The sequence below is a fragment of the Leucopleurus acutus genome (assembly GCF_964270905.1).
Source record: "Leucopleurus acutus genome assembly, chromosome: X".
NCBI classification, from domain to species: Eukaryota; Metazoa; Chordata; class Mammalia; order Artiodactyla; family Delphinidae; genus Leucopleurus; species Leucopleurus acutus.
In genome coordinates this window covers 61,018,576-61,032,698 of record NC_139148.1, presented here as the reverse complement: position 1 = coordinate 61,032,698, position 14,123 = coordinate 61,018,576, and the positions used below count along the sequence as shown (strand labels likewise).

The 14,123-nt window shown below is 39.2% G+C and overlaps 1 protein-coding gene across 3 annotated transcripts in view; it reads right to left on the bottom strand.

Annotated features, from left to right (window-relative positions):
* Nucleotides 1-2,514: 2,514 nt before the first annotated feature.
* Nucleotides 2,515-14,123, bottom strand: part of OGT (O-linked N-acetylglucosamine (GlcNAc) transferase) — a 37,222-nt gene continuing 25,613 nt past the window's right edge. For 2 of the 3 annotated variants that reach the window (XM_082864768.1, XM_082864769.1), the window contains exons 18-23: nt 13,989-14,105; nt 13,729-13,899; nt 11,933-12,085; nt 9,801-10,053; nt 9,454-9,577; nt 2,515-4,791 (exon numbers count right to left, since the gene is read on the bottom strand). In XM_082864768.1, coding sequence (XP_082720894.1) covers nt 4,617-4,791; nt 9,454-9,577; nt 9,801-10,053; nt 11,933-12,085; nt 13,729-13,899; nt 13,989-14,105 — 993 coding nt within the window. In that variant the 3' untranslated portion in view covers nt 2,515-4,616. Of the gene's footprint in view, nt 4,792-5,254; nt 5,297-9,453; nt 9,578-9,800; nt 10,054-11,932; nt 12,086-13,728; nt 13,900-13,988; nt 14,106-14,123 lie in introns of all 3 variants that reach the window. The other variant, XM_082864770.1, reaches the window with a different exon arrangement.

Genomic DNA, 14,123 nt, shown 5'->3' with positions numbered 1-14,123 from the left:
CTTTAAGTCAGCTCAACTAGGACGAGCGTGAAGATTGTTTCTGCTTCGGTACTCTCCCTTCACCTACCTGCTTCTGCTGCCTCTGGCCCAATCGAATCGCTGCCGCTCTCCTCTGGGAGTGGAAGGTGTGCAACGCCCCGAGCAACTGTGAAACACGCTGCTTTTATAGAGCCCAGGCTCAGCGGGAGATAGGAACTGACGTATTCCCGCCCTCCCTGTACCCACCTATCACAGTGCGGTAAACCAGGCAATTTTCGCGGTTATGAACTCAAACTTGGCGCCCATTTATAGTGCTTCCGGAATCAAGCTTATCACTTCCACGAGGTATCCCTAATTTTACCGGAACGTACCATTTCACGCACAGGGTACAAGCCCATTTTTGTAGTTTGGCAATCCCTAAATTAATTTTTGGGGCGACAGGGAAAAACTGAGTCGAATCCTCCCGAACAAAGTTTCATCCTTGTGAGAACTTGGATAAGCGAGCCCCATTCCTTGCTTGAACTGCCCAACTAAGTCCATTAGCCCCCCTCCAAACAAAGCGGAGGCGCGGGGAGGCGCGGGGAGGCGCGGGGAGGCACGGAGAGGGGGGTGGAGGTAGGGGTGGGGGAGGGGTCAGACCCCCTTAATAAGAGGGAGGCAGCAACTCAGAAGTGCCAGGCAACACTGAACTATGATGTTTGCTTCCAGACCCCTCCGAACTCCGGAGATAAAGAGAAATTAGTTACTTGAAGCTTTCTGGCACTCACTCCCGACACACCAAGAATAACAAACGGGGGCAGCAAAGGCTTTCTAGATTGTGCCCGTTTCTCTGGCAAAAACCCATACATCTCATAATTTAAGCATTTGGCCAACAGAATACATATAAAACGTCCCTGCATTTAAAAACATTAATGACACTGAGCTTATTTCATGCTAGGTTCTGTTCCAAGTGTTTTTATATGAATTTAATCCTTACGACACTTTAAAAAAGTAGGCAGTGTTAGCACTCTCATTTTACAGAGATCACATGGCTAAAAAATGACAGGGAGCTAGAATGCAAATTCCAGCAGCACTAGTTAGTCTTAAGCACCAAACTGCCTACATATAAAAAGGTACTTTCTGGGGCTTCCCTGGTGGCGTAGTGGTTGAGAGTCCGCCTGCCGACACAGGGAGCATGGGCTCGTGCCCCGGTCCGGGAGGATCCCACATGCCGGAGAGCGGCTGGGCCCGTGAGCCATGGCCGCTGAGCCTGCGCGTCCGGAGCCTGTGCTCTGCAACGGGAGAGGCCACAGCAGTGAGAGGCCCGAGTACCGAAAAAAAAAAAGGTACTTTCTGAGTTGATGGGGAATGGGATAAGGGCTTATCATTATAACCTTATCACTTACAACAAACTTGCAAGTTTACCTCTACAAGCCTATTCCATAAAAATGGGGCTTACATAACTGTGTGCCTCAGAGGTTTGGGCAAAGAATCTGAACATTAGCTGTAGTTAATATTGTTAAGAGGCATGTGCTTCAAGTAAAGAGTGGGTTTAGGACTGGAATCAAATGGTAAGTTACACAAGTTTATTCAAGGTGCACAAGCAACTCCTTTAGACCGAAGGCAGGAGGAGCTGAAGTAGACTGGAAATAACTGATACACATTCCTAATAGACAGAAGAGGGTGGGGGTAAGAACTTATTTATGGGGACTTCCCTGGTGGTCCAGTGGTTAAGAATCCACCTTCCAATGCAGAGGACGCATGTTCGATCCCTGATAGGGGAACTAAGATCCCACATGCTGTGGGGCAACTAAACCTGCACGCCGCAACTACTGAGCCCACGCACTCTAAAGCCCGTGCACCACAACTAGAGAAGCCCATGCGCCACAACGAAAAGACCCTGCGCGCCACAAGGAGAAGACCCCACATGCCGCAACTAAGATCCGATGCAGTCAAATAAACAAACAGATATTAGGAAAAAAAAAAAGAACTTATGACTAATCTATTGGACATCTTTCTTGCCCCATCTTCCAAGAAACAAACACTAACCCACATTAGGGCTTTGAGGGTCTCAATCCACAGAACTTGGGAGGTAAATTACCTAACATTTTATTGAAAAAAAATTGGTTATATCTCTGAGAAAACAGGCAGCTAAACAGCCTGTTCTGGTCCCTGATGCATGGATATCCTCCTCCCTCATACTGGTGGTTGAGTTCAATCACCATACAGAGTGGGAAGGAATAGTCCACATAAAGAATGAGACTACAAGGGTAGATGAAGAAGCCAGAATGGTTATAAGCTGAACAGGAACAAACACAAATGCGTGTGCTGGGAGTCTCAGGCTTTGTTAAGTCTTAATGGATCATACACCAACCTGACCCATGCTCCACCACACTTGGCTGAGAAAACAAAATAATTCTTACTATCATAGCTGCACTGTAGGGAAATCTGGTCCTTCTGTTGTTTGGAGCTGTTCAAATATAGATTTCATAACTGGAGGACCCTATTGTTCCATCCAATGCTCAATTTAACAGAACACAAAATACATCAGCCATATTAAGGGCAAATCATTCATTTATTGTTTAAAGATTGCAAGACAACATCTGAATTTCTGTAGCACAATTTAAATGTTTTACTTTTTTGATAAAGCAGAGTATAATAGAAAAAACAATTAGTTTCCAGTAATATCTATATCTCTATTCAGAATTAAGTCTTCCACAGACATGTTACCTGGAAACAAAAGCCTGTTACAATAAGCAAAGCTTCAACCAGAGCGGCTACTTTTCGGGCCAGGGAAAGGTTCACCCCTATAGGAGGATGATGTGCTATGTAAAATGGCTGCAAGGTCACAGCCTTGAGGGCGTTGGAAGTCTATTATCCTATTCCACATTAAGTAGTTTGGTGAACTTCAAACGTCCGTTCATCTGCAACCAAGCTGGCAACCTTTAACTGATATTTCAAGCAGGTAAAAAATAAATTAAAAGAAATCCCTACACTGATGTTCCTTGATTTACACTGTTAAATGGTTCATTAACATGTAATTCTGGCTAAGAATTACATTTGAGACTCCTTGCTCAGATTTTGGTTAACAGTACAAATCTTTCAGAAATTCAAGTTCTTATTAATCAATTTGTCAGCTAGGATACATTCAGGCATCAGCTGCAACTACAGAATAGGTGCACTGCCTCAGCACTTTGGAAAGACATAATCTAGAACACTACTAGCAGACAAAATATCTGTTACTAGACAGCATATGTGCAGTACAGCAAGACAAAAACATATATTCATATGTTGGCTTGTTTAAGCCTCAAGCCCTCGATCCTTTGTTGAAATACAATAATTTTATTCCTATGGTTTTCAATACCAAAAACTCAACCTCCAGGAGGGCTAAAGTCTAATTTGTACTCCAAACCAAGTAGCAGTGCAGTTCGCTACTACTGAGGCTGAATCCATAAAGACTTCAAGACCACGTCCAGAAGACAAGTTATTATATATAATACCCTGGAAGGTCTGAAACATAATTATCATATACATAGCTGGTCCTTCAGAGCTTTTTACCTATAAAATGTTTTTTGATGAAAGTTATTTAATGTACTGGAGATAACTGTGACTTACTGATCAAATATTTGAATACTTATACTTACCTGGGATTTCATTTCTGCTGAAAGAAAAAGGAAGAACAGGACTCACTTAAAAAAAAAAACAAACTTTAGAAATGAAAGTAAAAATCGTATCACACACTATCACTTTTGGAAGCAGCATAGAGGGGCAGTCAACGGTAAAACACTGGTGAAATAGGTCAAAACTCTAGGCCAAAAATCCATTATTATTATCATCAGTGACAGTACCACAACTGTGCCCTTCAGAATTAATAATCACTCCTAAGAATCTTCATTTGGCACCAGATGATGTGTTTAAGAGAAACACTCTGGGAGGTTTTGAATCAGACTTGGGTTTTTGTTAGCCAAGTTACAGGAGAATTTTTAAAGTGAGGGGAAGGGAAGAAGGAAACGGACCAGAAAAAGAATTTAAGCCATCATCTATAAACCAACAAAGCACTGATAGTTCCAAACATTATGTCAGACACTAAAATGACTGATATAGGCTCAAGTGGTTTATAAAACCTATAAAAAGACTACACCAGCAAAGTCCCCATTTATCTGTAGAGTTCAGAAACTAAAACAAGGAATATTTTAGCTTAAAACCTTATCTCAAGAGAATTATATATACTTCACATGAATAAAAATACCTGAAACCAAACATTTTTAAAAGCTCCAATACCCAAAATATAAAGAAAAAAATTCAGAAGACTCAATCAATCCATGACAATCACAAAACGGCTGGGCAATCTCTATCTCCCTTCCACACTAACCATCCATCCCATGGAAGACCAAGGGAGATCAGACCTTCCAGATTTATGCAACACCTGGCTGCTGCAAAATTCTATGGAGACTCCTTGTGGAACAGCAGTTTCCCATCTCTTGTGTCTCTCCCTATCAGGATCATGCAGGAAGCAAGTCTGGCTGTGCTATTTCTTATCATTGTCTGTCACCCATCTGCAACATGATATTGTACAGATAAGTAAAAAGTAGTTCCCTTTCCCCCAGAAGGTTGAGGCTCAGGTACAGGGGTAATTCTCCTGTGCACACAGTCATTATTTAGGCCGACTCAGTGACTTCAACAGGCTTAATCATGTGATCAGGTTTGTTGCCAGCTGCATAATGCTCCCACATCTGTAGATAGAGCCGCTCTAGTTCCATTGTGTATTGTTTGGTGTTGAACAGAGGGCTAGATATTCTCTGCTTCCAGACTTTGCCACGAATTTTCTTCAGGCTGAATAATAAAAAGAGATCCAAGTTTACAAATCAGAGCAGAAACTCAGAACTAGCCCCCATAAACACCTAGACACCTTTATGGTAAATTACATAACCAAACTTTCTCTTCTGATTGGCCCTCCCTTACCTCAATGCTAAAAAAGTGAAAGGTCACAGCTAACATAATGTTAAACACTTATAATGGAGTTCACCTCCACGTCCCCTGAAAACACTGTTCTTTCCTAAATAAGCATATCCAAGAGACACCATGCTTTCTCCACTTCATCTTATTTCTACCTTTAAAATAAAAATAACACTTGGCAATGACACGTCTATTCCTACGTACTACTGGTTAGAACGTAAACTGTTTACCCTTTTAATACGCAACTTAGCAATGTGTCTATTAGAACCATAAATGTTCATAACCCTATGACCTATCAATAACTTTTAAATCTATTCAACAGAAATAATCTCAGACATACCTGACCATGCAAAGATGTTCACTGAAGCATCATTTACAATAGCTAAGGCACAAACATAAGATGGAAGTATTCATTTTATGAATGTTTTAATGAAATAGGAAAACACTCAAGAGGAAAAAATACAGTACGTCTACTGCTTTAATTTTCCCCTTGTACATGAACTGAGTTGTTTATTTAGATATAAAAAAAAAAGTGTTCCTAATATCACCAAGACTGTGGTTCTGTTCAGAAACAGGAAAAAAAAAGCAATCAATTCTTCTGGGGAAAGAAGATAGAATTCTCTCTCTCCTCCTGTTGTGAATATATCATTTGTCATGAGACTATTCTTATACAGAGAGAGTTATTACTTTAGAACCAGAAGCTGGAATACTCTTGTGCATTTTAAAAAACAATTAATAAAAAGGTTGTTTTAATGTTTTTTTGTGCCAGAACTAGTAAAACAGCTATGCATATCTGTTGGCCTCAACCCAACCATGATCATATTAATGTTACCTTCCAAATAAAAATACCTTTGTGTTATTTTTAAAGTTCTGTATGTCAGCTTCCCTGGTGGTGCAGTGGTTAAGAATCTGCCTGCCAATGCAGGGGACACAGGTTCGAACCCTGGTCTGGGAAGATCCCACATGCCGCGGAGCAACTAAGCCTGTGCGCCACAACTACTGAGCCTGTGCTCCAAAGCCTACGAGCCACAACTACTGAGCCCGTGTGTCACAACTACTGAAGCCCGTGCACGTAGAGTCCGTGCTCCGCAACAAGAGAAGCCACCACAATGAGGAGCCCGCGCACCACAACAAAGAGCAGCCCCCGCTCGCCGCAACTAGAGAAAGCCCGCGCGCAGCAATGAAGACCCAAAGCGGCCAAAAATAACTAAAATAAAATAAATTTAAAACTAAATAAATAAAGTTCTGTACGTCAATAGAATGGTTAAACTGTGGTACATCCATACACTGAAATACTACTCAGCAATAAAAGGGAATGAACTACTGATATGAGCCAACAACACGGATGAATCTCAAAACATTATCCTGATTGAAAGAAGCCTTCAGAGTACATGCTGTATGATTCTATTTGTATAAGGTTCTAGAAAGGCAAGACTAAATAAATTATGGTGGAAAAAAAATTCAGAACAGTGGTTGTCTCTGAGGGTTGGTGAGGAGGACCAACTGAGAAGGGGTGTGAAGGAACTTTCTGGAGTGATGGTAATGTTCTACATGCTGTTGGAGGCCTGGGTTATAAAGGTATTTCTCAAAACTCACTTAAGATTTGTGTATTCCAATTTGGGATTAGCAGGTACAAACTACCGTAGATAAAGTAAACAACAAGGTCCTACTGTACAGCACAGAGAACTATATTCAATAGCCTATAATAAACCATAATGGAAAAGAATATGAAAAAGAATATACATGTGTATATAATATATATATATAACTGAATCAACTTTGCTGTACCCCAGAAACAACACTGTAAACCAACTATACTTCAACTAAAAAAGTAAAATTAAATTAATTTAAAAAAAGATTTGTGTATACACTGTATATAAATTCTGCCTCAAAAGACAAAAGAAACAAGTATTAAACTCTAGTTAATGATGGCCATTCTGAAGTATTTAGGGAGAATACTGATATCTGCAGTTTACTTCAAATAAGATGGATTTCTAAATGGATATAGGAATAAACAGATGGAATGTGATAAAAGTACAGTAAAATTATCAGTGGCAGAAGCTAGGTGGTAGGTATATAAGTGTTTATTATAAAATTGAACTTTTTCATAATAAAATGTTGGGAAAAAGTAGTGTATGAAGTCAACTAAGTTCCAAAAAGAAAATACACTAAATTATTTACTGTAGTTATCTCTGGGATGATGGACATGTAAATTAATTTTTTAATGCCTGGGCTCAAAGTTTTCACTAGTTTTTCTTAGCTGTATATGATGTTCAGGGGAGAAAATTTTGAAAATGATAAATAAATGCTTAACATACATCTGTTGAATGCTTACTATGTACCAAGAACTGTTGTTAAGTGCTTTACGTGGAACACTTTTTCTCTTTTTTTAAACATCTTTATTGGAGTATAATTGCTTTACAATGTTGTGTTAGTTTCTGCTGTATAACAAAGTGAATCAGCTATGTGTATACATATATCCCCATATCCCCTCCCTCTTGCGTTTCCCTCCCACCCTCCCTATCCCACCCCTCTAGGTGGTCACAAAGCATCGAGCTGATCTCCCCCTGTGCTATGCGGCTGCTTCCCACTAGCTATCTATCTTACGTTTGGTAGTGCATCCATGTCAATGCTACTCTCTCACTTCGTCCCAGCTTACCCTTCCTTCCCCCTCCCCGTGTCCTCTAGTTCACTCTCTACGTCTGCATCTTTATTCCTGTCCTGTTCCCTAGGTTCTTCAGAACCTTTTTTTTTTTTTTAAGATTCCATATGTGTGTTAGCATACAGTATTTGTTTTTCTCTTTCTGACTTCACTCTTTATGACAGTCTCTAGGTCCATCCACCTCACTACAAATAACTCAATTTTGTTTCTTTTCATAGCTGAGTAATATTCCATTGTATATATGTGCCACATCTTCTTTACCCATTCATCTGTCAATGGACACTTAGGTTGCTTCCATGTCCTGGCTATTGTACATAGAGCTGCAGTGAACATTGTGGTACATGTCTCTTTTTGAATTATGGTTTTCTCAGGGTATATGCCCAGGAGTGGAATTGCTGGGTCATATGGTAGTTCTATTTTTAGTTTTTTAAGGAACCACCATACTGTTCTCCATAGTGGCTGTATCAATTTACATTCCCACCAACAGTGCAAGAGGGTTCCCTTTTGTCCACACCCTCTCTAGCATTTACTGTTTGTAGATTTTTTGATGATGGCCATTCTGACCGGTAACACTTTTTTTTAATCCTCACATCTCTGCAAGGTAGGTACTATCATTCATCCCCATTTTGCAGATGGAAAAACCAAGGCACATAGAGACTAACTTGTCCAAAGTCACAAAGCTTGTGAGAGAGCCTGGATTCAAACCCAGGAAGTCTGACTCAAAGAGGGTGCTTCTTTAAACTTCTACATAATATGCTACTTGTCAGAAAACACAAAGAAAAAAAAAATCACATGTAATACCCAAAGAAAAATCTCATTTAAGAGATAAACACTATTTTATTGTATGGATAAAGCATCGTTTATTTAAGCATCATCTCTCTAATTCCCACCCATTTGGGGGCATTTAAGTCATGCCCAAATATTATCACAAGGATATTCTTAGGGTCAAAGGTCTAGCTTTTTTTTTTTTTTTTTAAGGGCTCTGAAAAGACTACCAATTTACTCACCAATGTATGAAAAAGGTCAGCACCTCAGTGCTCCCTCATCATTGGTATCATATTAAAAATCTTTTATTTTATAGGTAAATAATGGGTGTACCTCAATGTTATTTTATTTCTACTAGGGAATTCTCTGGTGGTCCAGTGGTTAGGACTCCACGCTTTCACTGCCGAGGGCGTGGGTTCAATCCCTGATCAGGGAACTAAAATCCCACAAGGCAGGTGGCAAGGCCAATAAATTAAAAAATAAATATTTATTTCTACTACAGAGGTTGAAACTTTCTTGTTAACCATTTGTATTTCTACTTTAGTCAGTTGTCATTTCTTTGCTTACTTTCCTATTAAGGGATTTAAAATGTAAATATTCTTCAGTCTTTATATAGCCAGGCTATTAATATTTGACATTAAGGAACAGATTTTTTTCCCTCTTGTTTGCCTTTTAATTTTCTTTTTTTTTATTGAAATATAGCTAGTTTACATCTTTTAATTCTCTTGACTTACTTTTATTCAGCATTTACTCTACATAGTGAAACCTAATGATCACTTTATTTATGGAAGTTTAAAAAGTTCTTCTCAGGACTCCCCTGGTGGTCCAGTGGTTAAGACTCCATGCTTCCACTGCAGGGAGCACAGGTTCGATCCCTGGCCGGGGAAGTAAGATCCCGCACGCCGCATGGTGCGGCCACAAAAATAAATAACAAGTTAAATTAAATTAAAATAATAAAAAGTCCTTCTCCCATCCAGAGAGCATACAACTAATTCATTTATTTTATATTACCCTTATTTTATGATTTCACTTCATAACACCTACATTCTCTCTAAATTTTTCTTGTTTCCTTCACCTCACCATATAATTTGTTCATGGAAAAGTTTACTTACTATTCTAGATCAGTTCCCAGTTTCACAGCTATGTCTTCATATTCTTGTCTATTTTTAGCAATAAGCTCAAGACAGCCTAAACAAGTGAGCTGGGAAGCTGCAACTCGGGAAGCAAGAGTCTCTCCTGCAATAAGAAAGATAACAACTGCACATCTGAGAATGCAAATAGCACACAGTTATTAATGTTATTTATGTTAAATATCCACACGATGCAGATGAAGAGTGTTCAGACTTGAACAAGTCTCATTTTCTATCATCTTGCCCTAAATGTTGCTTCTAGTACATATGATTTCACCTGGAAGTGTCTCTCCCAAGGAGATTTTAAAAAGAACAAGGAAGCAACTCACCTGGCATAGTCACCATGGGTGTCCCTGCCCAAAGGACATCCATCCCTGTGGTGTGTCCATTACAGAGTGGAGTGTCCAAGCAGACATCAGCCAGCTGGCCTCTCCGAACATGTTCCTCTTTAGGAGCAACAGGTGAAAAAATGATACGGTTCTGGGGAAGGCCCATATTTTGTGCGTACTGTTGAATGTTAGGTTCTCCTACTGCTGGAAAACGCAACAGCCACAGTACACTATTGGGAACACGCTTCAGAATCTAAAATAGGGAAAACAAGAGCAAGTATTAATAGCAGCTCTGCCCTTCTCAAGAAAGGCTCCCATAAATTTCTAGTAATTCTACCATACTCTATTCTTTTCACCCAGATAGCAGCCTACCGTGAACTTAAGTCTTTCTTTCACATAGATGAATTAGATCAACTGAGCTATAGGTTCCTGTTCTGCTTAGCTGTCCCCAAAGACAGTTCAAAGAAAGAGGAGACTGATGCAAGAAGACAAAACAAGTTACTAATTGGCAAAATCTGAGGCAGCTATGTCCTGTGGGAATTGATACTAGGAGTGATTTTTGTCCATGAGATAGGAATTTTCCATTTCAAATTTTAAATCCCCCACCATGGTACAACAAATAAAGTTAGTTCACACCTGCCAAACTTTATTTGCCTAATCTAGATCAGGGGTCAGCAGACATTTTCTGTAAAGGACCAGAGAGCAAATACTGTTGCTTTTGATGGCCAACATGGACTGTGTCATAACTATTCAATTCTGCCCTTGTCACTGGAAAGCCATAGACAATATGTAAGTAAGTAGGCATGGCTGTGTGTCAATAAAATTTTATTTACAAAAACAAGCAGCTGGGACTTCCCTGGTGGTCCAGTGGTTAGGACTCCATGCTTCCACTGCAGGGGGCTCAGGTTCGATCCCTGGTCAGGGAACTAAGATTCCGCATGCCACACTGCCAAAATAAAAAAACAAACAAAAAAACAAGCAGTGGACTGGATTTGGCTCATCGGCCATAGTTTGCCAACCCGATTTAGACCTACATCTACTCAATGTATCATACAAGTTCACCATCCCATCTCTGAAAGCCATGAGAACAGATGGATTTCAGAATTTAGAATATTTCAGATTTTTAAGAAGTAGTACAGTATATATAAATTACATAACACTCTCAGCGGCAACTCCCTGCAAACCAACATATTAGTATCTCTGCATCAAGATGTAGGAATATTCATACTAAATGGAATAAATAAAGAATCATAAATAGCCTAACATCAGTTCAGGCAGTGTGGCTGCCAACCAAATAAATTTACCACAAACTTATGAAGATGCTTTTGGTTTTCAGGTTTTTTGAAATGGGGAAGTGAAGATTCAGGGATAGTAAACCTGTACTCATCTGCTTCCTCTTCTCCACCCTCCCTCGTCCTTTAAAAAAAGAAAACAGACCAAAAAACCCAGATATTAATCAGAAAAAAAGTCAACCAAGAACTATCTCCATTTTAGGCTCTATGGAAAAAGAGGCAGATATGGATAGCAACGTTTAGAAGCTTCAGAGGTCCTGCTTATGCAAACTGGTATGATGAAATGACTGAGAAGTAACGGCATAAGCCAATTCCTTCCTGGTTCTAACTCTACAATATTGCAAGAATGATGTAAAATGTGGATGAGTATACGTAACAGCTTTGCTATCAGCTTAGACCATGGGTTGGCAAACTATAGCCTATGAGCCAAATCTGGCATATTGCCTGTTTTTGTAAATAAAAACTTATTGGAACATACCTATACTCATTCATTTATATAATGAGTATGGTGTTTTCTTGCTACAACGGCAGAATTGAGTAGGTGTGACAGAGAGTATAGACTGCAAAACCAAAAATATTTACCACCTGGCCTTTTAAGAAAAAGTTTGCTGATCCCTGCGTTTGAACACATAAATTTTAAAAGTTCATTATATGATATTTAGACACTTGAAGGACAAATCAAAAATTGCTGAAATCTACAGCTCTTTTGAAGATTATCACAATAATCTAGCACAACAGCTCCTGAATGGGAGGATGGGGTGGCAGCCTCAGCAAGACGACCTATATACAGAATCTTTACGAGAATCTCTGGACATTAATAATGAATCTACACACACTCACATTTGCCCACATCTGCAAAGTAGATGGGTCAATTTTATATAACTGATTAAAGTTACAGTACACAATGGCATCTTCTGGTAACCCGTACTGAGAACGTGTGGTTACAATAATGGTACGGGGAACCTCCTCTCCAGTGGCAGCCTTATTGTTGATCTAGAACAAGAAAAAATATATGATTATATTTAAAGTAAACATGGTCCGATATTTTTCTTTTCTTTTCAATATTTGTTTATTTATTTATTTGGCTGCTTCAGGTCTTAGTTGTGGCACGCAGGATCTTCGTTGCACCATTGCAGCATGTGGGGTCTTTAGTTGCGGCATGCGGGATCTAGTTCCCTGACCAGGGATCGAACCCAGGTCCCCTGCATTGGGAGCACGGAGTCTTAACCACTGGACCACCAGGGAAGTCCCCAATCTGATTATTTTTCAATCAATAAACAATCCTTACGATGCAAACTGGTATAACCATTAAAAGTAATGTCGTTGAACTATAATGAGAATATATTCATGACACATTAAGTTAAAGGAAAAAAGTTAGAGCATTATCTTAATTTGGGGGGGACTGCACTATGAAACATCTCACTCTAGCCAAAAAGTTCTCTTCAAAACCCTATTAGTCCAACAGCAAGCTTTTGCTCACTCTTTTCTCCATGTATGAAATATCCTTTTCTAAATCACACCCACCTTTCAAGACTAAACTTAAATTACTGAAAAATCTCTACTAAAACTGCCTCTCCTCCTTGTTCAGCTCTATTTCTGAGCATCTACATACACAATTACAGTCTTATCTTGCAATTCCCACACATCTGGGTAGTGCCTTACCTTGTTATGTAACTATTCCAGGTGTGATAGACATCTCATACATTACGGGCATTGTGTTGTTCGACACTCAAAATTCTTTGTACCTGTGCACTTCAAGAAGTATACTTTTTTTCCCTTGAGTCAAGCATGTCTGCCCTATTGTTTCAAAGGACAGTTCAGGCCTAATACACATTACGGGTGATTAATTCCTTTACCTTAATTCATTTCAAGCATTCTTTGTATAAACTGCTATACCACTAAAACTGTTAACTCCTAAAGAGGTCAGAGATCCTTGCCTTATGATCTCTTGACAGAGTTACATATTCACTTATTCAAGTATGCAATATATAATATTGGGTTGGCCAAAAAGTTCATTCGGATTTTTCATACAAGCTTACAAAAAAACCTGAACGAACTTTTTGGCCAACCCAATATTTACTCAGCACGTATTTCATTATTGTGGCTAAGACACGGACCCTAAAGTAATTCAATTCAGTGGAGAATACATACAAACCCAGGGAATTATAATGTGTTGTGCTGGATGTAAAGATATATCCCAAATACTACAAGAACAGAGAATACAGGTACCAATGGAGCAGAGAAGGAGAGGTCAGGGATATGGACAGAAACAGATTCCTGGCGGAGTTGTCTGAACTGAAAGTCTTAAAGATGAGTAAGATTTAACTGGGGAAAGGATGAGTTACAGAAGCAAGACACTGTATGATGCCTACAGACAGTTCACCGTTGGTAAGAGTAAAGCCACAGGCAGAGAATAACAAGGTATTAACACAGAAGACTCTCATTAAGTAACCTGCTGGCTGAATCCAAGAGACTTTTAAAATCAAACAAACCTATATAAGATGCCAGTTTCCACTGAATTCATTTCCTCATCTATAAAACGGAAGTAATGATGCTTACCTCCTAGAGTTATGAGATGTAAAGAAGATAAATGTATACTTGGTGGTAGATAGTATGTTCTATTATTCTCTTCTCACCTGGGTAGTTGCCAGTCCATTGCTAATACTGAATCCATTAATTGTTATCTGAATTTGTCCTCTGTTAATCATTTCAATAACTGCTTCTGCAATAGTATTCATAGGAATGACAGGCATATTAAGAGCTGTATTACTGCTGTCTGCGTTGTCTCCTCCATCAGGACATTTCATCTTAAAATAATTACACAAAATACATCATTAGGGAAAGATCCCAAATGCAGATAACTTAATTTCAATGACAGTATTGACCAGGTTCTGACCTTGACAATTTTCACATCTGGTAGACTATCAAGAAATGCTTTGAGGTCGATGCCATTCAGCACAATCCGATTGTCATAAATGTGCCCATTGGACTTAAAATCGATGACTGCTTTTTTCTAATCGAAAAAAAAGTT